Source organism: Podarcis filfolensis, assembly GCF_964270895.1.
Source record: "Podarcis filfolensis genome assembly, chromosome: 8".
Lineage (NCBI taxonomy): Eukaryota > Metazoa > Chordata > Lepidosauria > Squamata > Lacertidae > Podarcis > Podarcis filfolensis.
In genome coordinates this window covers 44,408,207-44,430,712 of record NC_139611.1, presented here as the reverse complement: position 1 = coordinate 44,430,712, position 22,506 = coordinate 44,408,207, and the positions used below count along the sequence as shown (strand labels likewise).

At 41.5% G+C, this 22,506-nt stretch overlaps 1 protein-coding gene across 9 annotated transcripts; it reads left to right on the top strand.

Annotated features, from left to right (window-relative positions):
* The first annotated feature begins 7,971 nt into the window (after positions 1-7,971).
* On the top strand, positions 7,972-21,618 carry PDP2 (pyruvate dehydrogenase phosphatase catalytic subunit 2). Of its 9 annotated transcripts, none has more exons than XM_083625903.1 (4): positions 7,972-8,033; positions 10,875-10,935; positions 12,645-12,710; positions 14,689-21,618. In XM_083625903.1, exon 4 carries the CDS (start codon positions 14,732-14,734, stop codon positions 16,343-16,345), a length of 1,614 nt encoding a protein of 537 aa, XP_083482029.1. In that variant the 5' UTR covers positions 7,972-8,033; positions 10,875-10,935; positions 12,645-12,710; positions 14,689-14,731; the 3' UTR covers positions 16,346-21,618. The 9 variants fall into 9 exon arrangements, with proteins under 9 accessions (XP_083482029.1, XP_083482024.1, XP_083482030.1 ...); XM_083625898.1 differs by lacking the exon at positions 10,875-10,935 and adding an exon at positions 9,167-9,258 and having other exon boundaries at positions 7,974-8,033; XM_083625904.1 differs by having other exon boundaries at positions 8,016-8,033; positions 10,872-10,935.
* The last annotated feature ends 888 nt before the right edge of the window (positions 21,619-22,506 follow it).

Sequence of the window (22,506 nt, the reverse complement as noted above, 5' to 3'; positions counted from 1 at the left end):
CCACCCTGCCACAAAAGTTTATTTACTACGGTATTGCCATTAGCTCCTGAATTGCCTTTTGTGTCTTCCTGAATATGATTTATTACATACTTATGGAAACGGGAAGGGGCCTTTTTGGATGAGTAACGTATTTTTCCTTGTATAACACCCCTCCATATATAAGACGCCCCCTATTTTGGGGGACTTCAAATTGAGAAAATGGGGGGAGATTGCCTGGAGTTATTGAGCTTTTTGGGGGGAGGATTGCCCAGACAGCATCTGTCCCCTTGCCCGCCCTATTGCCGCAGCAACTGCCAATCAACACCAGTCCTTGCCACAGCCACCAGTAACGCAACCTATAGCCAATGACAATCTCCAGCTCGCAGCAGCAACCAATCCCACGTCCCCAAAATGCACTAACTGTGTATAAAACGACCCACAATTTTGAACTTAATTCTTTAATAAAAAAACCTAGTCTTGTACACGGAAAAGTACAGTAAGTTGATTAATTCCAACAAGCTCCTGGCTGTCTGTTGTTTTGTGTTTTGTTTACCTTGCTCAATTTTTAGTTGAAAAGGCATGATTCTAATGAGAAATGAGTAAGTTATCTATGTTTCCTGAATGCTGAGTTTACTTTTAGAATAAGATTTTATTGTCTGAGCAGAACCCCTGCAGGTGATACTAGACTTTGCTAATAACCCAGGATTAGTGTGCTGATCTTTACATTAAGAATTAAGAAGTTGGAATATTTATTCATCCCTTTCAGGATATGTCTAAGATAACAACCATCACCAGGGTCAATATAGTTCATTTAAGGGTATATTTTATATCAGGTTATGCCCCTTGCTGGGGCCCCTGCCAGCTTAACCCTCCAAGGCCTGGGGGAAGTGTACCCGGCTGTCTCCTGCTCCGCAAGGTCCTGGTTTAATGTCAGATCATTGCCCTTACCAAATTTACCATCCTGCTCCATATTTAAATATGAGTGTCTAAAAATTGTGACTACGCAGGAAAACATTATGTGCCCAACTTCAGTAGAACAAACATCAGATCTCTGAAGATGTCAGCATTTATGTGCACTATGGACTGTATCAGTACAAAATTTACATTCAGTGTTAAATATGGGTATTGGTAGTTTTATGTAACTCAAGGTTGTGGACCAGGAGATGTGGATGCTTTTGCCAGTTTGGTGCAGTTTAGGGCTGCCATACATCCAGATTTACCAAGATTTCCAAGGTGGATAGACGTCTGGGGGGAATTTCTGAAAGGCAGCGTTTTGTTCTGGATCTTAGGCAAGGCTTTTACCTTTTGAAATCCTAGCTGTGCTTGGAAAGTTTGTCTTAAAAAGGGATTTGTTCCAGTTCCAATACCTTTCTCATGAGGTCAACCTGGCAAGGCTTGCTGGGGCAGGTTGTTGAAGAAACGAAAGTTGATAATGGCCTGGTTTGTTTGATAATGGCAAGCCATGACAGTGCAGCCTCTGTAGCTTTTGGCGTAGGATTACTGTTAACCTGGTGTAAACAATAGAGAAATGTGCCTTTTGCAGTGAGCTTGAGAAACGGAGGTTGCCAGGGTGATGGCGGGCAGGGGCGGGATACTGGAAGCTGAAGGGGAGGGGTTGTTTGCTGCAAGTGCTGCTGGGAAGGATGGAGAGCAGAACTCCATGTGGGGATTGAAGGGCAGCGCCATGCTGGCTGGCTGGAGCAGGCTGTTACAGACAGACACGGGGATGGCACTTAGGATGCCACTGAATCCAATGCTGAGCTGCTAGGAAGGACAAGTCCTTTAGGATGTCAATGCTCTGTAATCCCTCCATCTAGGTGCAGGTTGTATATATGTGCAAGCAGGTCGTATATCATAAAAACACCACAGTCTTTGTTTTGCCTCATTGCCCCCAAAGGGAACACAGACCCTGGCAAGCATGCCTGATACCTTTGGAATCTTGCACTGCTGATGGAGATGGGGTGGTGAGTTATTACTCCAATAACTTCTGTGTGCAGACAGCCCTGAAATCTCCCCTCCAGCCACCTTTCCCCTCCAGTTCCTACCTACAAATCTTTTTTGGAATGATGTGTGCTTTTTATAGAATTGCCCTGCTATTAATTGAGGTTAATCACAGAGACTTATCTATTTTCGGACAGTTCACTTCCAGTAAACTATTTAAGGGAGTAATCTGGATTAACAACATAGTATAAATGAATACTTTCGTAAAAATCAGTTAGGTAATAGCCTGGCAGGTAAGAGTATGAGCTGTGAGCCAGGAAGCTTTTGTTTCAAAATTTCGCTTTAGTCATGAACTACTAGGCAGATATAATGAAGTCACTATTTCTCAGGTTCAACCCCCTATCTTCAATATGTAGATAATAAGACCTGCTCCGCAAGGGTGTTATAAGGGTTAGTAAATACGTGTTTGCATTGCATTCAGGAGTAATACCTGTGGCTCTCCAGATGTTGCTGAACTACAACTCCCATAACTAATTTATTTATTTTTAATTGTGCTGCGATTTCATATAAAAATATCAAAGTAATTTACAACCATTATATCTATACAATAAAAACCAGATAAAGTGTGAAACTCACATTATGATCAGCTAAGTATTACAGATGATGTCTTCATTATTAATTAAGTTAGCTATATTCAGGGTTGCAGCCTTGGTTGAGAATTCATTGGTCAGTAAACTTTTGCTCACTTCATGCTGATAGAAATCTGGTTGTACATAGGCACAAATGATTTCAGTATGGAAATTGGGGAGATGACATATATGATGGTGGAGAAAGTGAACTGGGGGATGATTTTCTCTCTCTCCCCCTCATAACACCAATGAGGTTCATCCAGAGAAATTGGCAAGAGAAAGTACTTCTTCACACAACACCTAATTAACTTGGGGAATTTGCAGCCACAGGATGTGGTCAGCTGGCTTAGAAGGCTTTAACGGGCTTAGACAAATTCATGGAGGATAGAGCAATCAGTGGTTATTTTCCACAATAGCTAAATGGAAATATCCCAAAGCAGCAAAGGTTACTGGGGGAGGGCGAGGATGTAGGGGAGCTTTGGCCCCCTCACCCTGCTTATGGTGCTTCCTAGAGGCACCTGATCAGTCACTGTTAGAACAGGATGCTGGACAGAGACTTTGTACATCATCATCATTATTCACAATTTATTTATTCTTTTAGCAATTATCAGTTCTCAACAAAACTAAATCAAAAATCACCTCATATCATGTTATGCAAATAAATATAAATTAACATAAAACTGAAATATTTATTCTAAAAAATTCAAAACCTACATGAATTTGCTTTTGCAGGACGTATTTCCTTGACTATATTGTATAAAAGCCAGCCAGTTTTCCTAGAATGTGTTTCTGTATCCACTTGCCATTTTTGCTCTGAAACAATATTTTTGCCATTATAGCCAAATCCCAAACATTATTAAGCCATTCTTCTCAGTGAGGAAGTAATGTAACTTTCCAATTTTTGTGCCAATAACATCCTTGCAGCTGTTAATAAATAGGAAATTTCCTTTTTAAAAAAATAAGATAAATGACATATAGTTCAGCAATATCAATATAGGATCTAAGAGTATTTCATATATCAATATTTTTGTCATCAATCTAATAATCACCTTCCAATATCTTTCTGAATAACTACATGGCCACCACATATGTCCCATTCTCTGTTTTGCACACACCCCCCAACATATTGTTCAGAGTTTGGTGGAGGTTGAAGAACTGGTCAGGCAAGTTTCTTTGAAGACAAAGACCAACTGGCCACTTTAGTGCCTGGATCAGAACTTTAAAGGGATGAGCTGGGTTACAATTAGCTGTGTCTACATGAGCTATCATAACTGTTGTTACTTAAAGTTTTCAGCGGTGGTCCCCCACCTGTGGAATGCTCTCCCCAGGGAGAGACACTTGGCACCATCTTTTGTTAAAGGCACCAAAGACCTTTCTGTTTGCCAAGGCTTTCATTCCTTACTTTTTCAGGGATAGGATCTGTCTTCTATCTGTTCTCAACCTGTGGGTCCCCAGATGTTGTTGGTCTACAACTCCCATCATCCCTGAGCTCTGGCCTTTCTAGCTAGGGGTAATGGGAGTTGTAGTTCAACAACATCTGGGGACCCACAGGTTGAGAAAGGCTGGATGGGATCTGACTTCTATCTGCAAATGTGTTTTTTAGGCCTTTAACTGGTTTAACTGGTTTTTAATGTAAGTTACCTTGAGTCACTTTTGTGGAAAAGTTTTTAACAAATATAAACAACAACATCATCATTAAGTGTTTGCTGATAAGAGGACAAAATATTCATGCTAGTCACCAGACATTCAGCATTATCTGAGATCAATCTGTGGGTAAAAAAGACTTCCAGCATTTATTAGACTTGGTCTGTCCTCCAGGTGACTTTCACACAGTACACTTCGTTCATATCTATTGTTCTTCTGCTTGGGGCAGACAAGCTATTGGAATGATACAGGTCAATGGGCAGGCACTGCGTGGAAGAACTTTTTATTGGAGCTGGAGATTTTACAGTGATATTTGGGTATGTTTCTGCCTTATGCACCTTTAAAAGAAATGAAGGTTGTTTAAGGTAGTTGTTCCTATCTGTGCTGTGGCTTTATGCAACAATCTCATGCTGTACAGTGGTGCCTCGCAAGACGAAAATAATCCGTTCCGCGAGTCTCTTCGTCTAGCGGTTTTTTCGTCTTGCGAAGCAACCCTATTAGCGGCTTAGCGGATTAGCGCTATTAGCGGTTTAGCGGCTATTAAAGGCTTAGCGGCTAAAAGGCTATTAGCGGCTTAGAAAAAGGGGGGGAGCGAAAAAAATCGCAAGACTCGCAAGACGTTTTCATCTTGCGAAGCAAGCCCATAGGGAAATTCGTCTTGCGAAGCGCATCGAAAAACGGAAAATCCTTTCGTCTAGCGGGTTTTCCGTCTTGCGAGGCATTCGTCTTGCGGGGCACCACTGTACTTTTTAAAGGAATGAATATAGGAAGCTGCCTTACTCAACTGCAACACGTGATCCATCTTGCTCAGTAATAGAAGTGGGAATCCAGGGTTTCAGGCAGGTGTCTGTCCAGTCTGTCACAGAGTGAATCACTTTTGGAAACTGGGGTTATTAGGCTGTGTTATCGAAAGTGTTATAATTGTGTGTGGCTTGATGCACAGCAGTATTTCTGGAAATAAACACAAACTGGACTGCCGTCAGCACTAATGAATTTCTTTGCACACGAAAAGAAAGAAAAAACACTTTGCACTTTTTGACTGACAAAATTTTTATTGTAATTGTATCTTATATCAAAAGTGGTTTGTTAAATGACAAATGGAAGAAAACAAAGTGCATTGAAAATGTCCTCTTACCTAAACATCCTAATATGCAATAACAACAAAGTGTTTTGTTTGGCATAAGCTTTTGTGGATGAGAGTCTACTTCATAAGTTGCGTGATCCTAACATGCAGCTATTACAACAACAGTATTTTATTATCTGGTGATCTGTTACTCATACATTATTGGTTGTATGCAACTCTGAGTAGACCCATTGAAATTAATACACATGACTAACTTAGGTCAATTCATTTCTATGGGTCTACTCTGAGTAGAACTTACTTGGAATGACCCCAGTTAGTTTTGATGTGGCTCGTGAGCGTCCATTGCAATTTCCAGGCAGTTCCATGTTGCACTGCAAAGAGAAGGTTAAAGAAATATATAAAATGCACAGGCCAGAAGCAAACAGGACCATAGTACAGGATCAATGCTATTCTACCAGTTGGATTTATATGCTTTTATTTTATTATAAAAAATAAACTATTCTCAAATGGATAATATATTTTATGATTTTTACCTGTTATCTTTACAGATAGTAAATAGACTTAGCCAGGAAGTGCTCCTGTCCTTGAGGAATGAGCTGAACACTTACTGGTAACTGTCACCACCAATATTTTATATATGTAGACAGTTAGTTACTGTTTAACTCTGTAGTATCTTAAGTTTGCTTCTGATTACCAATACTGCGAAATTCATTACAAGAACTTCAGCCTTGGCTACGTGCAGTAACTACCATTTGCAACCCCAGCCCTTTTACTATCTAAACCTGATGATTGTTTAGCAACTCAAGTTGTGTGGGGTAGGAGTGAAAACACCTTTCCACATGGTTGCACCACATTGTCCGCTTTTAAGCAGCTACTGTATGACTACCACTCATCACTGAATACACCCACAGAGGATGTAGAATATGTGGGTAGGAGCTTCATGCTGGAATGATATCTCTTTTTAAAAAACTAAAATTAAAATGCACACGCTTATAGTTAAAACAGAAACAAATAAGCAAGAACGGTAAACCAAAGATTAGTATACTATCAATATAAGGTTTACCCACCCTACAATGCTTAGTGATGACATCTTTAAGTTACATTAAAGGGTAAAAAGTCATGAGGCCAAAACTTTTCTTTATGCTAAATTTTATGCAAAAAGGCACCACGGACATTTACAAATGTTGGATGTCATGGAAAAAACCATGTTGCAATTTGCAATATTTGCAACTGTCTCTGTAATAAAGTTCAGACTGGGGTTTTTCCATCATAACTACCAACATCCTTTTCCTCTCCCTTCTTCCTCCCTGCCTTTACTGAACTTTTGAATTTCATGTCCATTTGACCTGTTTATCTTCACACCAACAGCACCCATTCTTTCTGAGAATAATACTTCATGATGTGTCAGAAAGTAAAAATGCCATGTAAAGTTTGTTGTGTATTTATTACACTTAAAGCCCAGCCTTCCTTCAAGGAGCTGAGGGGTGCATAAGTGGTTCTTCCCTTCATCCCTCTTCCTTACAGCAACCCTGTGAGGTAGGCCAGAAGCAAAGATAAAGAAACGTGCCCAATGGCTGGGTGGGGATTTGAACCCCCCTCTCCCAATCTTCTCTAACCACATCACGCTGCCTTGGTTAGTTTTTAAGCTGCCACAGAATACTCATCGCTTATCCGGCCTGAAAAAAAAGCTCTGGTGGGTTTGAAAGTTTACTCTCTCCTTTGTGACCTTTGAGATAACACCCAGAAAGAGGCCTTGACACTGCAATCTTTAAGGTTAAGACTTTCCTGTGTGCTGTGGCTTTTTAATGGCGATGCATTTATCTTCATATATATATATATATATATAAAATTTTAATGTCCAGTACCACTTTAGAGACCCACTAAGTTTGTTCTTGGTATAGGCTTTCATGTGCATGCACACTTCTTCAGATTTGATGTTTGATTTTTAGCCACTGTCATTTGGGGTTTTTGTTTAACCATTTAGTGTTTAGCTTTTATTGCATTTTCTTTTTATTGTACACAACAGAAGAGGAGCCTATTGGCTCTGGCCAGTCACACATCTAGTTCAGCATCCTGTTATCACAATGGCTACCTAGACACCTCCCTGGGAAGCCCACCAGCAAGCAGGTCCTGGGCTCAACGGCTCTGACTTCAGCATTTTCCAGCACCTCTGACAAGGGGAGGGCAGACCAGAGCCACCAGAGGTTTAGTAGCCTAATGGGGTCTGGTTTGGATAGCTGAGTCATGTCAATAAAAGTATCATTAGGGTCCCCCTAATGGGAATTAAGGCGGCCACCGTCCTAAGCACAACTTTCCTTGCCCTCCTCTTTGCTCCCGAGTCCTAATGTTACCATTAAGCCTCTTAAGAGAGAAAAGCAGGCCTTTCTATGGCAAGGCGGAACAGAACATCCGCTATAACGCACAGCCCAGGCCTGGCGCGAAGCAGGCAACAGGTCGCTGGTGACCCGTATCCTTCACAGCCGTGGGAGGGAAGCTGGGCGGACGCCAAGCACCTGGGGCAGAGTCGCTCAAGGCCGAGGTGAGCCGAGGACGCGGAGGCAGCAGCGTCAAGGCAGAGAGGAGAACCTCGCCGCGCTGCAGACGCCGGGCGGCGGATCACCTCGCGTCAAGCAGGCGAACAAGGCGCGGCGACGGACTGGGGGGCGGGCGGGGAAGGCGTGAGGCGACCATGGACTGATGGGGCAACTGGCATGAACGGCGGCGGCCCAGATCCCTGCCTCTGCCAAGCCAAGCGGGTAAGGGGGTGCTTGGTGTCCTGCGGGAGCCGAGGAAGGAGACGAGCTGGGTTTGGCTGCGGGAGGAGGAGGGGCCGAGCCTCCAGCGTCGGAAGCAGCGGCCGCCTTTGCCTGCACGCTTTCCTGCTGCAAGGAAGCTCCGTTGAGGAAGGTCGCCGGGGCTTACTTGGGAGCAGACGGGCGTCGGGTGGTAGGAGACAAGCCCGGAGTCTTAGGTATAATAAGCATACGGCCACAGCCACACCCTTCAAGGGGGCTCCCTTCCGAGGAGAAGTAGAAATGGCCAGGCTTGTGCAGGGCTGGTAACAACGCGGTTTGTCCTACTCAAAAGGAAGCCCCGTTGAGCATAGGCTTACAACCGGTGCCAGCGCACAAACCTCACAAAAGCTAGCGGGGTTTACTCCCGAGTAAGCGTGCCTAGGACTCGCTCGCCCCAGCCGCGGAAGGGGAAACTGCACATGTTTTAAAGGCTGCGATCCGGTGGACGCTGAAGCCAATAGGACCTGTTCCTTAACTTCACACGTTCACATTCCAAAGGCATTCAGGGAGCAGGTTCCCGCGCCGTGCACTTCTTGCGCCCGCGCGCCCCTTTTTCCAGCAGACCAGCATGGCTGGGCGGGGACGGTCCGCGCCTAACACGCGCCACTTGGCTCCGCCATCGTCGCCTCACGCCCCTCTTTGCAGCCAATCGCTGAGCGTTCTGGGGGAGGAGCCGAGCTGGTCCTCCCTAAAGTCGTCAGCTTGTCTTTAGTGTGTTACGGGCTGAATTGTCCAACTTGTTCTCCGTGTAGCGGAGAGCTACCCAGTGGCCCGGAGAGGGGGCGGGGGGAGGGAACCAAAGCAAAATGAAATCTATCGGCGCGGCTCGGTCTTGTCTCTCTCAGAGGTTTCACTGATGTGTAAGAAGTCAGCAGGTAAAACGAAACGCTGTTTATTTGCAGTTCTTACCTGTGATACATTTCAGGATCAGATTTTCTAACTTTGCCACCTGTTAATTGCTGCGACTGTAAAAGGAACCGTTTTGAAAGCTGGCAACCCGATTCCAAAACTTCCCAAAATTTTCTAGAATGTCAAGCCGTATTCTTAGGAGCTCTCTTAACATTTGATTCCCCCCCTTTTAATTTTACTAAAAGCATAGTCCCTGGCAAAGCAGCGAAGAGAAATACCGAAATAATCAGGAGCCAAAGTTTTGGGGTGATCTTCTACTGTTTAGAAATTCAAAGAGGTAGGTTTATACTGTTGCTGTACTTCTCCCAACTCCGGCCTGCTTAACAGTGGATTTAGGAAATGTCCATTTATTCTGTTTTCAGGCTTTAATCTTAATGGAGGGACAATGTCTGTGTTTTATTTGTGTGGATTAGTATAAATGTGAATATATAAAGCTGCTATCCTAACCTGGGAGAAAACCCAACTGGATTCAATAGGACTTTATTTTGAGTAGCCACAATTAGGATTGTGCTGCAAGTGTGTAATCTTGTCATGGAGGAATGGCTGCTCTGTCCTTGCTTAATTTGTTCCTCCTTCATTTTCTTTTTTTAAAAAAACTTTTGTTGGAATTTTTTTTACTTTGTTGAACTTGCTGATAGCTCTTTGGCAACATGAGGAAAAAGTAAACAGACGCCATTGCAGCTAAACTGCAACCAAGAAGAGAACCACTTTGATCAAGTTCCAATGTAATATTACCTTGGCTGATCTATTATGCAAACAATGTGAAGTTTATGGTGATAACAACAGTATTCTGGCAACATGCAATGTTGCTGTAACTGGTCTTGATATTAAATAAATTTGCAGCATAAACCCATTAATGTTTATGCAGAAGTAAGCCTTATTAAATTCAATGGTAAGTGTGGATAGGATTGAAATCTTAAATGCTGTTCATTTTTGGAGAATTGGCATTGAGGGTATTGGATTCATTGGGAATCCATGAGGATTCACAGTGTGCTAATCTTCCCTTCTTCCCTTATTGGGGGTGGAGAGAGACAGATCAGGGAAGGTTGATGGTAGCATAGCATAGGTGGTTGTCAGACTGCCCCCCTCCCACTGCGCCATGGGCTCTGAAGCTGAGCACTGTAGCTCTACAGAGCAGTGAAGTTTCAGAGGTGACTGTGTAATTAAGCCCCATTCTGAACAGTGCAGCAGGGGAAATTGGATTATCTCTTTCTCTGTTTCGGATGGTTCCTTTTCTGTTGTTGAAGGATTGGGTTAGGGGGTAGAATTGGTCTCTAGGGCCAATTTCTGCTTCCACCCCTATTGCCTTCATTAAACAAAACTGGTCTCTCCGGTTTTAGTAGTTTACTCCTCTCACATTTTCATTGTCAAAACTTTTATCTTCTAACATTCTTACAGGAAAGCTTTTAAATATTTTCAATCTTTGAACTTCTTTCCCCAGCAAGCTTTCAGAAATATTTATCCCAGATGGTATCTGTCTCTGATTTGAATTGATTTTCTTTACGTGCTGTTGTCTCTTTAAGTTGTGTGTGTGTGTGTGTGTGTGTGTGTGCGCGTGCGTGCGTGTGTGTGTGTATATATATATAGTTAGTTTAAACTGTTTTTATATATGTAACTGTTTTATATATGCTTATCACTTTGGGATGCCTCATAAGTGAAAATAATCTGTCTTGCTCTCCTCCCCCTTGTTAGAAAGTAATATTTTTATGCATACCTGGGGAGTTGAATGCCAGTGCAGAAATCCTAAGCTGTAGGTAGCTTCGTTCAACTGATAGACTAATTGGCACTGGACCACCAAGTTTGCTGTTAGAGGAAATAAGAGCTTCTGTTCTGAAAGCAGTTTATTTTGCATACTTCTTTTTTAATCTCCTTATTTATTTTGATTTTCAGCAGGTTTAGAAGCAGGACGTTACCTATGTTCAGAAATATAGCTGGGACATGTATTATTAACAAGGTAAATAAATGCCAGATGTTTTGTATCTCCATTCTCTTTGGTTATATAAACAGAAGGAAACCATATTGATTTTAGGTGGGAGAAAGGGAAAGTGACAGAAGGAATAAGGAAGTGGGGGGAGGAAAATAGTAAAACAAAGAAACAAAACACCACACATCTTGAAGATACACAGGAGGAAAGTCAAGCAATTGTTCTTGTGAAAAGGGAAGTTCACAACTCCTGCCTTTAACCAAAGTACAGTGGTACCACGGGTTAAGTACTTAATTTGTTCCGGAGGTCCGTTCTTAACCTGAAACTGTTCTTAACCTGAAGCACCACTTTAGCTAATGGGGCCTCCCGCTGCCGCCGCGCCACCGGAGCACAGTTTCTGTTCTCATCCTGAAGCAAAGTTCTTAACCCGAGGTACTATTTCTGATTTAGCGGAGTCTGTAACCTGAAGCGTATGTAACCTGAGGTACCACTGTAGTGGGTGGGCCAGTCATTATTGGCAGTGTGGAGGTTAAACTAGCGCACCCAAATTTTGGCTTAAATGTTTGAAAAGAGATGGGGGCGCTGGCTCTGCTCTGTGACTCTTTAAAATCATCAGCCTTGCCATCAGAACTGGAGATGGTGCCAGTTTATTTTAACAACTCTGAGCATTGAGTGTCTTCTTTATTAGTGCACCTTTCCTTCTCTCTTACCTGCAGAAGGGGTGTGTGTGTGTGTGTGTGTGTGTGTGTACACACACACACACACTTACACACACACTTAATGGATTTCTTACCTTTCTTCACCATAAGGTCTTGGGGCATTATTGTAACAATATTAAAATCAGACAATTTACAATCAGAATAATTAGGTGGATCTGATAGATAGATTAGATAGATAGATAGATAGATAGATAGTGTCAGGAGTCCCATCAGTCCCACAGCATGCTGCCCTGCCATACTAGAGAAACCAAAGTACCGTATTTTTCGCCCTATTGGACGCTCTGGCCCATAGGATGCACCTAGATTGGGGGGGGGGGGATAAAGGAAATATTTTTTATTTCCCCCCCACACAGGTGTGGGGCTGGGGCGGGGAAAGCCCGAGCTTCCCCCGACCCCAGCCCCCAGAACGGGTCCCAGAGCGATGCCGAAGCTGCACGCAACCGGAGGGTTGCGCGGAGCTGCGCAGAGCCCGGGAGTGCAGGCAGCTCTGCGCAACCCTTGGGAGCCTGGCGCAGCTTCGCGCCGGGCTCCCGAGGGTTGCACAGAGCTTCCTGAAGCCTGGAGAGCAAGAGGGATTCGGTGCACACCAACCGCTCTCGCTCTCCAGGCTTCAGCGAAAGCCTGTATTCGCCCCATAGGACGCACACACATTTCCCCTTCATTTTTGGAGGGGGAAAAGTGCGTCCTATAGGGTGAAAAATACGGTAATACACATGATTTGTAGGTCGAAGCTGGCAATCCTGCTTCCTACAGAATGATCACTGCCTCATGTTACATCCAGCCCGGTCAAAGGAACCTTGTGTTATATATTCACAAATGCAATATATCATGAGCTGTTAATGAGGCATTTATCTGACACATGTAATAGTTCAGGGGCTGTATAGCTTCCTGTGCTTAGTTAATAAATTACTTGGAAGTAATTAAAGAGAAAAATGTGATTGGTAAAGGGAGTGCAGGATTTGATGTTCCGATTCTGATTATGTTGATAGATATATATTGATTGTCTTCTTTATTTCACAGTTCCTTAAAAAAGACCATTCTTGGGAAATGCCCAGCTGTTACCCAGGATAGGACAGTCTCCCGATTATAAGTGCATACCTGGAATTTTTTTTTTTTAAATCGTACATGTAGAAGTTTTCTGTCCTGAAACTACCCTTTTACAAGCAATAGGACCCCAAACAAAATCAGCACCTTAAGCATGCACATTTGTAGCCTGCAAAGCCAAACTCCGCTTCAACAACTGTGTATGGTGATCACCAGAAGTTTAATGAAACCTTTGTTTTTGCTGAATACATGATAATATAGACACGGAGTCACCAGGCACCTTACGTAGTCCTTCATATGTAGTTAGTGGACTGTGTTTGGTTTGATGTGTTTGGCAGAGGTGTGTCTGGTACCTCAACTGTACAGCTTCCAGTGACTGTTGAATAGACACCTCTTTACCCTGACTTTTGACACTTGAGGTGTATATTTTTAGGAACCATTTTATTTTGGTGATTGTAAGTTGCTTTAAACTATTTTTGATACTGTGTTTTAATGTTGTAACCTGTTCTGGGGCTTTAGGGTGAAGGGAAGGTAATTATTAATAATAACAATGTGTCATAAGCTATGTAGGCTTGGTTCAACTCTTAGGACTGGAAGGACAATAAAAACCGTATTTGATTTTTTTTTTTCCGAGAGAGAGAGCAGAGAGGGGAGGGAAATTACAAGCCAGTTTCTGACGATTCTGTTGTGTGTACAGCCAGACATGTAACTACAGTTGCATTCTAGATTCATAAAGCAAAACTAGATACTAGATATATTAAGTACAAAAGAAAAAAATTAACAGAACAACATTTTAATAGTTTCAGTGTAGCTGCCTGTTAAGCCAGTAAAGCTCAGTGTTTTGTCTGCTTACCTAGAAAGAGAAGTTTGCATTCATTCTCTAAACCAAGAGGTGTTTAACGTGCCAGACAATTTTTGGATGGTGAGCAATGACCAGTAGCAATTCGAGTTATGTCAGCGGTGGTGCATGTTGGTCAAAGGAGTTGAACAGAGTGTAACAGAAAACTAAGATTAGAGCAACCTTAACAGCTCTGTTCCTGAAGAAAGCCAGTTTGAGTGATAGTTTCCAGGGCTACTGGCATTCTTTTCCACCAATAAGCTAAGCAAACCCCCTTTACTGCCACCTTGACACCACTCCTTGCCCCCTTGAAAGAGTTAGAAACAATCAGTGGGCTCTGTAAGCAGGTGCTATTCCAAGGCTTATAAACTCAAGACAATGCTTTTGTACTATGCAGATTGAGCATATACTTTCATTAGGCTAACTCATGATTGTTTCCAAAACTTCCATACCTGCTTATGCTGACAGAGTGACCTCAAACATATTGACTCTGAAAAATGCCCCATTGTTTTTAGTGAGACTTTACTTAGTCTCAAGTGGGTGTGCATAGGATTCCAGGTAGAGAGAAGCTAGTGCAATAGAAGGCATTTCTTCGCTTAGTTATTTTGCATATTTCATGCTAGCAGTAGGATTAAGCAGAACTTCTGATCCTTCTTGGAATAATTACACGAGGTATTACAAAATAGGTGTCATGTCTGGGGTTAGTTCAGTACAAGTCCTCTCAACTTGAATGTACTTCAGTTCATTCATAGCCATTGAGAGTAGATTCAGATTGGAAGGTAGCATATTTCGGATATGAAACAACTCTGCAAAGGGTTGGACAATGTGGAATATATTTTTGGCATGTAGCCTATCCCTTAGAAATAAACACTGAAAATAATCCTGAGTGTGTTGGCATTTGAAAATGTAGGGTTATTTCTAGGTAAATGTGCTTTTAACATTAGCATGCCAGGGTACATTCCACCAACATCTAAAGTTGTCAGTTTCAGAATCTGCTTAACTTGCTACTAAATTCTAAATTTATAGAATGCACAAATTATTTATAAATTTATGATAAAGTTACAAAACAAATTATTTATTTATTTATTCTCAGTGGTCTCTTGGTATAAGTCACAGCAGGGATGTTAACATGAAGCATTGTTGCCTTTTTAAAAAAATTAATAGCTTTATTTTTACTTGTAGGCTTTTCAGATTGTCCTGCTTTAAAGCAGAACCTGTTCTTAAGATGTCAAGTACTATGACCTCCTGGAGTATCATCTCGGCAAGAAACATTATCTCCACTTTGCATGGAAAAGGACATTTGTATTCCAGGTGCTTTTCGAGCCAGAATAAAGTAGCATGGAGGGGTTTGCTTGCCAAAGACTCCTTTTCTTCTTTCCTGTCAAGTTGCGGTTGTGGCATGGACAGCATCTTCACTGTGAGAAAAGCTTTCAGACACACCTCCACAGAAGAAGAAGACTTCTCCTTCCACCTGACGCCATCACAGATAAATGAAATCTTAAGGGCTAATGAATTGTCCTATACAGTACCTGAATTTGATGGGAAGAACCCGAGCTCAGTGTTGAAATTTGAGAGTAACCACTTGGCTGCCAACGCCCCGAGTGAAGACCGTAGAAGTGCAGCTACATGTTTGCAGACCAGAGGGATGATGTTTGGAGTCTTTGATGGCCATGCAGGCTATGCTTGTGCACAGTCGGTCAGCGAGAGGCTGTTTTTTTACATTGCCGTTTCTCTTCTGTCTCAACAAACGCTGCAAGAAATCGAGTCTGCCATGGAGTCCATGAAACCAGTTCTGCCTATTCTGCAGTGGCACAAGCACCCCAACGACAGGTTCTTTCATGAGGTCGCCCCAATGTATTTGGAGCAGCTCAGAGTTTATTGGCAAGACTTGCTGAACCTGGACATGGAGCCATGCCATACGAAGAAGGATGCACTGATCTATGCATTTAAAAGGCTGGATTCAGATTTCTCTTTGGAAGTCCAGGCTCCCACAGAAAATGAATTGATAAGGAACATAGCTCTTCAGGTGGCTTTCTCGGGCGCAACAGCATGTGTGGCTCACATCGACAGTGTTAATTTGCATGTTGCAAATACTGGTGACTGTAGAGCAATTCTAGGGGTTCAAAATAAAGATGGGATGTGGTCTGCCCTCCCTCTTACTCAAGACCACAATGCCTTCAACAAATTGGAAACTTTAAGGTTAAAAAGTGAACACCCGGCCTCTGAAGAGGACACTGTCATTGTGAACAACAGGTTGCTGGGAGTTCTTATGCCCTCCAGAGCTTTCGGAGATGTCAGATTTAAGTGGAGCCAGGAACTTCAGCAGAGTGTGCTAGGAAATGGTTGCAACACGGAGGCTTTAAACATTTATGAGTATGCACTGCCAAACTATCATACACCTCCTTATTTAACTGCAGAACCTGAAGTCACGTACCACAAAATAAGAAAGCAGGATAAATTTTTAGTGATTGCTTCGGATGGGCTGTGGGACATGTTGAGTAATGAAGAGGTGGTCAAGCTTGTTGCCATGCATCTGCTTGGAGACAATGCCCAGAAAACGCCACTTGCTTTTAAGAAACCAGCCAACCTAGGTTACATGCAAAACTTCCTTCTTCAGAGGAAGGGCAGGCACATCCGCTCCTATGACCACAACGTGGCTACCCACCTCATCCGAAATGCCATTGGCAATAATGAATATGGAGAGATTGATCCAGAGAGGCTCATGGCAATGCTGACTCTTCCTGATGATGTAGCACGGCTGTATAGGGATGACATCACGGTTACTGTGATATATTTTAATTCAGATATAATTGAAGGTTACTACAGAGATAACGAATAATGGACTTGTCTTTATGAACCGTACATGTTCTGTGGACCACTAGGGATTTTAAAAAAAATATTAAATCCCTAGCAATACCATTGTGCAGAAACTCCCCCTATCTTGTCTTCAGAAGTCTTATAGTGGCTCTTTTAATGAAGAATTCATGTGAAAATTCTAATGCCTGCTTTGATTAAAACAGCTGCCCCCAAGTATTTAGACGTTTTGGGACTACCAACTTCTATCATCCCCAGCTGGTAAAGACCTGCTGGATGGGGCTGATGTGAATTATAGTCCAGAACATCTGGAGGGTCCCAGGTGGGGGGACAGCTGGGGTAAAGCAATGCAAAATTATTTATTTTAATAGAACAAAGATTGTAAGACATTCTGGGCGGAAAGGGCATCCTTGTGCCAAGGTGGATGAGAATGAAATATGCTGCTTGTTAATCAAAGCCATAAACTCAAGTGGCCAAATATCATTGCCATTGAAATTTATGGCAAATTTCTCTGTGAACTGAGAGCACTTACACTGAACAATATTAGAAAAATATGCTAGAATGGTGGACAGCACTTTTCCTTTGAAGGCTAAGTTGCAAGATAGCCATGATAGCCATGAATGCAAATACTGTATGTCAGGTGAGGAGGGGCTTGGTCTAGGTGTGCCCCCAGGACTGACTGTTTCCATGGGAAAGTCTGCTAGGTACTATTCTGGTACAAGATTTTTTGAAATGCATAGTAGCTGAACAAAAGGGGCACATATTAGAAAACTGTCTTAGGAAATCATGCATAATATTTCACTAAGACTCACTTCCAAACCAGCATGATAAATCCTTTGCATTTATTCCTGTAGGGAACATTTGTTTCACAAAGCAGTGTAGCCATTTAAAATAAAACGTCAGTTTGATTGGCTCTCCTTCTCAGCTTCCTGCAGTGCCCTATTTAAAATATGAAAACTAGCTTTCTTCTTATTCTGACTGTGAGATTGTTTATGCACTAGACTAATTGCTGCTTGAACGCATTTATACTGCACTACAGGGATTCAAATCTCTTGCTGACTGCTTCTGCTGCCATAGTACCAATTGTATCTGTGCCTCAGAGCTTCTCAAGCCTATGGAAATGTTATCCTTTTTAAAATACCTCAGAAGCAATTACTACTTTTAGTTATGTTGCACCCTTGCAAAGCATATGGCTGAATACTTCTAGTTTTCAGAAAGTATCCTATTAACGTGTCTGGGCATCTGGATCTGCTATCAGTGCAACTCACGTCTTTTGAAATAAATCATTACCAGTGGAAGCTAACTATTTTTGGCTCGTTGGGGAACGTATTCTTTTAGTAGCTTAAAAATTATACAATGATATTTTTTGTTTTTGTTTTAAGAAAAGATGGCTGAAGTTTTGTTTGTAGGCTATATGGAAATGCAGTCTTGAATCTGCATACAGTGCTCATTGTTTTATGCGTATTGAATCTTCGTGAAGAATGCTTCCTAAAGAGCTTTTATTTAGAGTTCTGTATAGTTTGAATCCTGCTTTCAGATAAGACCTTACCTTACCAACTGCTCACTTGAAATCCAATTCATAGTTAACAATTGCATCCTTCATTCAAAACCATCAGATAAAGGCACATTTAATACATTTCAGTCTATTGCTTAAAGAATACAATGGCTTTGTACTAGGCAATGAACAATCACACAGGTGGAATTTTCCACTCTGTGAGTCAAAATTGGGACTTGTTTGGAGGCCACATCTGACAGTACAAATTTCAGGAGTAAAGCCCAAGGAATTAAAATCTTAAATGTCATGCTCTGTACAAAGGAATGTGGGCAGGTTGGGTGAATGGCATGAGCTACAATTCATGACTTAGTTTTGATGTGGATTAGAAATAAGTTTTGTCTCTTTCCAAGTGATATAACTTGAGGTTTGCAGGAATGCCTTAACTGAAAGCAGAAGAAAGTGAGTAAGAGGAGAACTAGGAAGGAAGGAAGTGGGTGGCATTCACAACATGTATTCAGTTCTGTAGAATTTTAACACTTTTTATTTTGGAATCAATTTCTAAAAAGTATATTATAATTCAAAAGTTTGCTTTTTCTGCCAGCACTTTAAAATCAAACTACTGTGCCTGGTTTTGCACACAGACAGGACTTAAATCATAAAATATTGCTGGATCTGAATGCATGTCTAGGCATTACTTAGCAACGGACCTGAATATTGTGTAAGATCTCCATCAAATGTGATGTTGAAGTGTATTAAATGTGCCTTTATCTGATGGTTTTGAATGAAGGATGCAATTGTTAACTATGAATTGGATTTCAAGTGAGCAGTTGGTAAACTTATCTAAACTAAAACTAACTAAAAGTAATATCCTTTTAGTAGATGCAGATTCTAGCTTCAAGTACAATCTCTAATACCTGAGTAGAAGGGTTTTCTTATCATTTAGTCAATTGTGCATAAGTAAGATTGCTACAAATGAGGCTCTTTCATGTCAGCTTCAAAAGAAATGGTGTGTGTTATTTAAACACACTAAACCTTAAAAAAAATGTTTACGAAGATTGTGTTGAACTGTACTTGTTAACTGGCAATTACTGTTTAAGAGACCACATTTGTGGGTTTTTCGTGTAAAAACAGACTTAGCATGTATTTATAACTGCTGTATGCCTGCTATAAAAATTTAGAGTGTGAAAATTAATACTTAGAAAGTGTTTAACAAATATGCACATTATGCAGTTGGCTGCACATTCTACTCTTTCTGTAGCTGCAGCAATACAGTTGATTGCCATTAATTACTGTGCTTCTGAGGGAACTTCTGAATTTCTTCAGGCTGCTGTTACTTTTCAGGAGCATGTGACTTTCCCAAGTGTCAGTATGACACTTCATTCCATGTTTTTGTTTTTGTTTCTGATCTAAACACAATTCCTAGCTGGCTTACCCTCCTGGTGTATCTGACCCATTGAATCAGTTCAAAGCCCCTCTGCTAAATAAATGTATGTTTCTGTTCCATCAATTTGGATCATGTCCGGTCCCACCTGAAGTCCTTTGCCTGTTATTTGATTCATGCCTGTTATTTCTTTTTCACTTGCCCATAACTCTGTCACTGACAATATCCTACCCTTTAAATTTCCTTGCTTGCTCCATCTGTTCTGTAATAGCTCCTCTGTGATCAAGCCCCTGTCCTTCTTGTGCTCCTGTTTCTGTGACTTCTGTCATGCTATCACCTATCAACAGTATAAAACAATGTATTGATTCACACTTAATGCTACACCATGGTTTATTAAGCTAGAGTTATTAAAACATGGCTTAGCATGTGTTAATCCTGGCCAGCGGCTTAACTGGTGTTTCTACTACCAACAAACTACAATCTTAAACCATGCTTTATTGTTGGCTTATGAACCTTGCTTTGTTTTAACTATGGCTTGCCATTACACAGCAGCCTTAACTATGGTTTGTTTGACCACCATACACCCCCAAACGCTAGTCAAACTACAAAGGCACAAGGCAAGAGCAACATTGGAGAAACAAACCACAGTTTCTTTGATCATGTGTGGGACAAACCATTGTAAACTTGCAGTTTGTGCAACAAACCATGGCTTAAACTAATTATGGCTTAGTGTTATGTGTTAACCAGGCCAATGACCTCCTTGTTTGACAAGCCTACTTCCCGTCTCCTAAAGCCTTCCTCAAAACTAGTTTTACCAAACAATTTCAAAAAACATAAGCTGGTCCATGTTGCCCAGTGTTGTCTGCTCCATCAGTGGTTTTCTAGGGTTTTCCCCAGTCCTCTTTTGAGAGCACTTTTAACAAAAGAGATGCTGGGGATTGAACCCCAAACCTTACACATGCAAAGCATATACTGTACCACTTAGCTACCACTTATGCTATGTCTGATAGTGGAGATAATATACAGCCCTTATAACCAGTAACCATTGATAGCCTTGTCATTCATGAACTTGTCTAATTCTTTTTTAAAAGCTGCCTTAAGTTGATGCTCATTGCTACATCTTGCTGCAATGAATCCCAGAGTTTAACTATGTGCTATGGGAAGTACTTTCTTTTGTCTGTCTCAAATCTTCCACATTCAGCATCACTGGATGACACAAGGTTCTAATATTATGAGAGAAGGAGAAAAACTCCACTTTCTCTATACTGTTCATACTTTTAACGCACCTCTGTCATGTCCTCATTCACCTTTTTTTCTAAACTAAAAGCACCAGATGCCGGAACCTTTCCTCAGCTGCATACACATTTAAAGCACCAGACTTTCCCCAAAGTTCCCTGGTTTTTACCCCTTACAGAGCTTCAGTTCCTAGCACCCTTGACAAACTACAGTTTCCTGGATTCCTTGGGGGAAGCCATGCACTTTATATGTTCTTTAAATGTGTGGTGTGTACACAGCCCTCATAAAGGAGTAGTTCCAGACCCCTGATAATTTTGGTTGTCTTTTTCTGTATCCTTTTTTCCATTCTACAATATCTTTTTTGAGATGCGGTGACCAAAACTGTACATTGAATTCTAAGTACAGTTGAACCATAGATCTTTATAAAGGTATTGAGATAATGGCAGTTTTATTTTCAGTCCCTCAGAGGCAGGTTTAGAGGAGTGTGACTGGTTCAGTCGCACTGGGTGCAGAGCCTAAAGGGCACCACAACTATTATTTAGCATGAGAGGCAGGGGCCAATTTTTGGTGTTGCACAGGGTGCCGCTGAAATTTGTGAGCCCAAGGTCCACCACTGAATCCCTTTCCTAATGATTCCTAGTGTAGAATTCAGTTCACCTCTTCTTCACACCTGCTGCATATTGGCTCAATGTATTTATTGAGCTATCCATTACAACGTTACAGTCGCTTTCCTTGTTAGTCACAACTGGTTCAGATGGTGACACTAAGCTGCATAACTCCAATTCTGCAGGGAACAGGAGTTGCACAATTCGCACAAGAAATGTTTCCAGTATATTCTGCTCTCAGAATCCATTGTTGCTTAAAATCAACTAGGAGAAAAGGTTATATTTTCAACAACATTATGTAGCAAAGAACAACAATTCAAGTGCAGAAATCAATATTTATCAACTTAATTGCAATACTGCTAATGTGCCTGTTGCAACGGGAAATATATTTTATGTACCGGTGAATTGCTATTTAAAAATGTTGGTTATTACACTGGTAGTGTTTAGCTAGAATGTTAGTGCTCTGGTTTGCAAAGCTGAAGAGAAAATATGATTAAATGTGTATACTTAATATATTTACATACTTTTCTAAATTGTAAATATTGTACATTTGGGAATAAAGGTATATAATTGGGACACAATGTGTTAAGAAATATATTTGACTACTTTGTTCAGTGTTTTGTGTCTTATTCTGACGGCGATGAAATGAAAATCAGTGTAATATACTTTCTAATTAATGGCTCTGAATTGAATGGATATGAATCATCCTCCTAGCCTGTCTCATTTACAAACCGCTTAAAAAAAATATGTAACAGCTTGAAAGCCAAATTAGGTAGAGAATGAGATATTTGGCCTTTCTTGAATTAGATTACCACAGAGAGAGAGAGAGAGAGAGATTCTCAAGAGAGGATAAACATGCATAACCACAATAAAAAACCAAAAGCAATCACAAGAAGGGAACAACTACTTGAAGCTATGCTACAACCCAGAATAGGAACAGCTAGTGTCAGGGAGAGTGGAACTCGTTCTGTTCTTGGGATCCCAGTTTATATGCTTGCTTTGCGCAATGAAGTCTGAATGTCAATGCAAAAGTAACTATACTAGTCTCTTGAAAATTTTATCTACAGGTGTCCTTCAGTTTTCATCATGCAATGACTGAATAAAGGTGTGAACTCAAAAGAACTGAAGGATCTTAAACCCCGGTGCTTGATCCTAACACTACAAGCCCAGGCTGTGCTTTCTTGACAGTTATTCAGCATTGCTTCACATGTTCCAGAATTCATTTCTCTGATACTGAAGAGAGATTCTGGGGCTGTTGCATGGTATAAGGCTGCTTTGGCCCCAGCTTTTCACACCTCCCTGAGAGTTTGCTGCAGGAATGTCCTGCATCCATAAACACACTTCAGTACACATATGCATGGGCAGTCCTGCTGCTCAGTGTCACTATAATATGGTTGTGGGCCTTACCATCCTATTATGCTAAGGGAAGAGAAAGCATTTTGTTGTTGTCTGCATGGTTGATGGTAGAG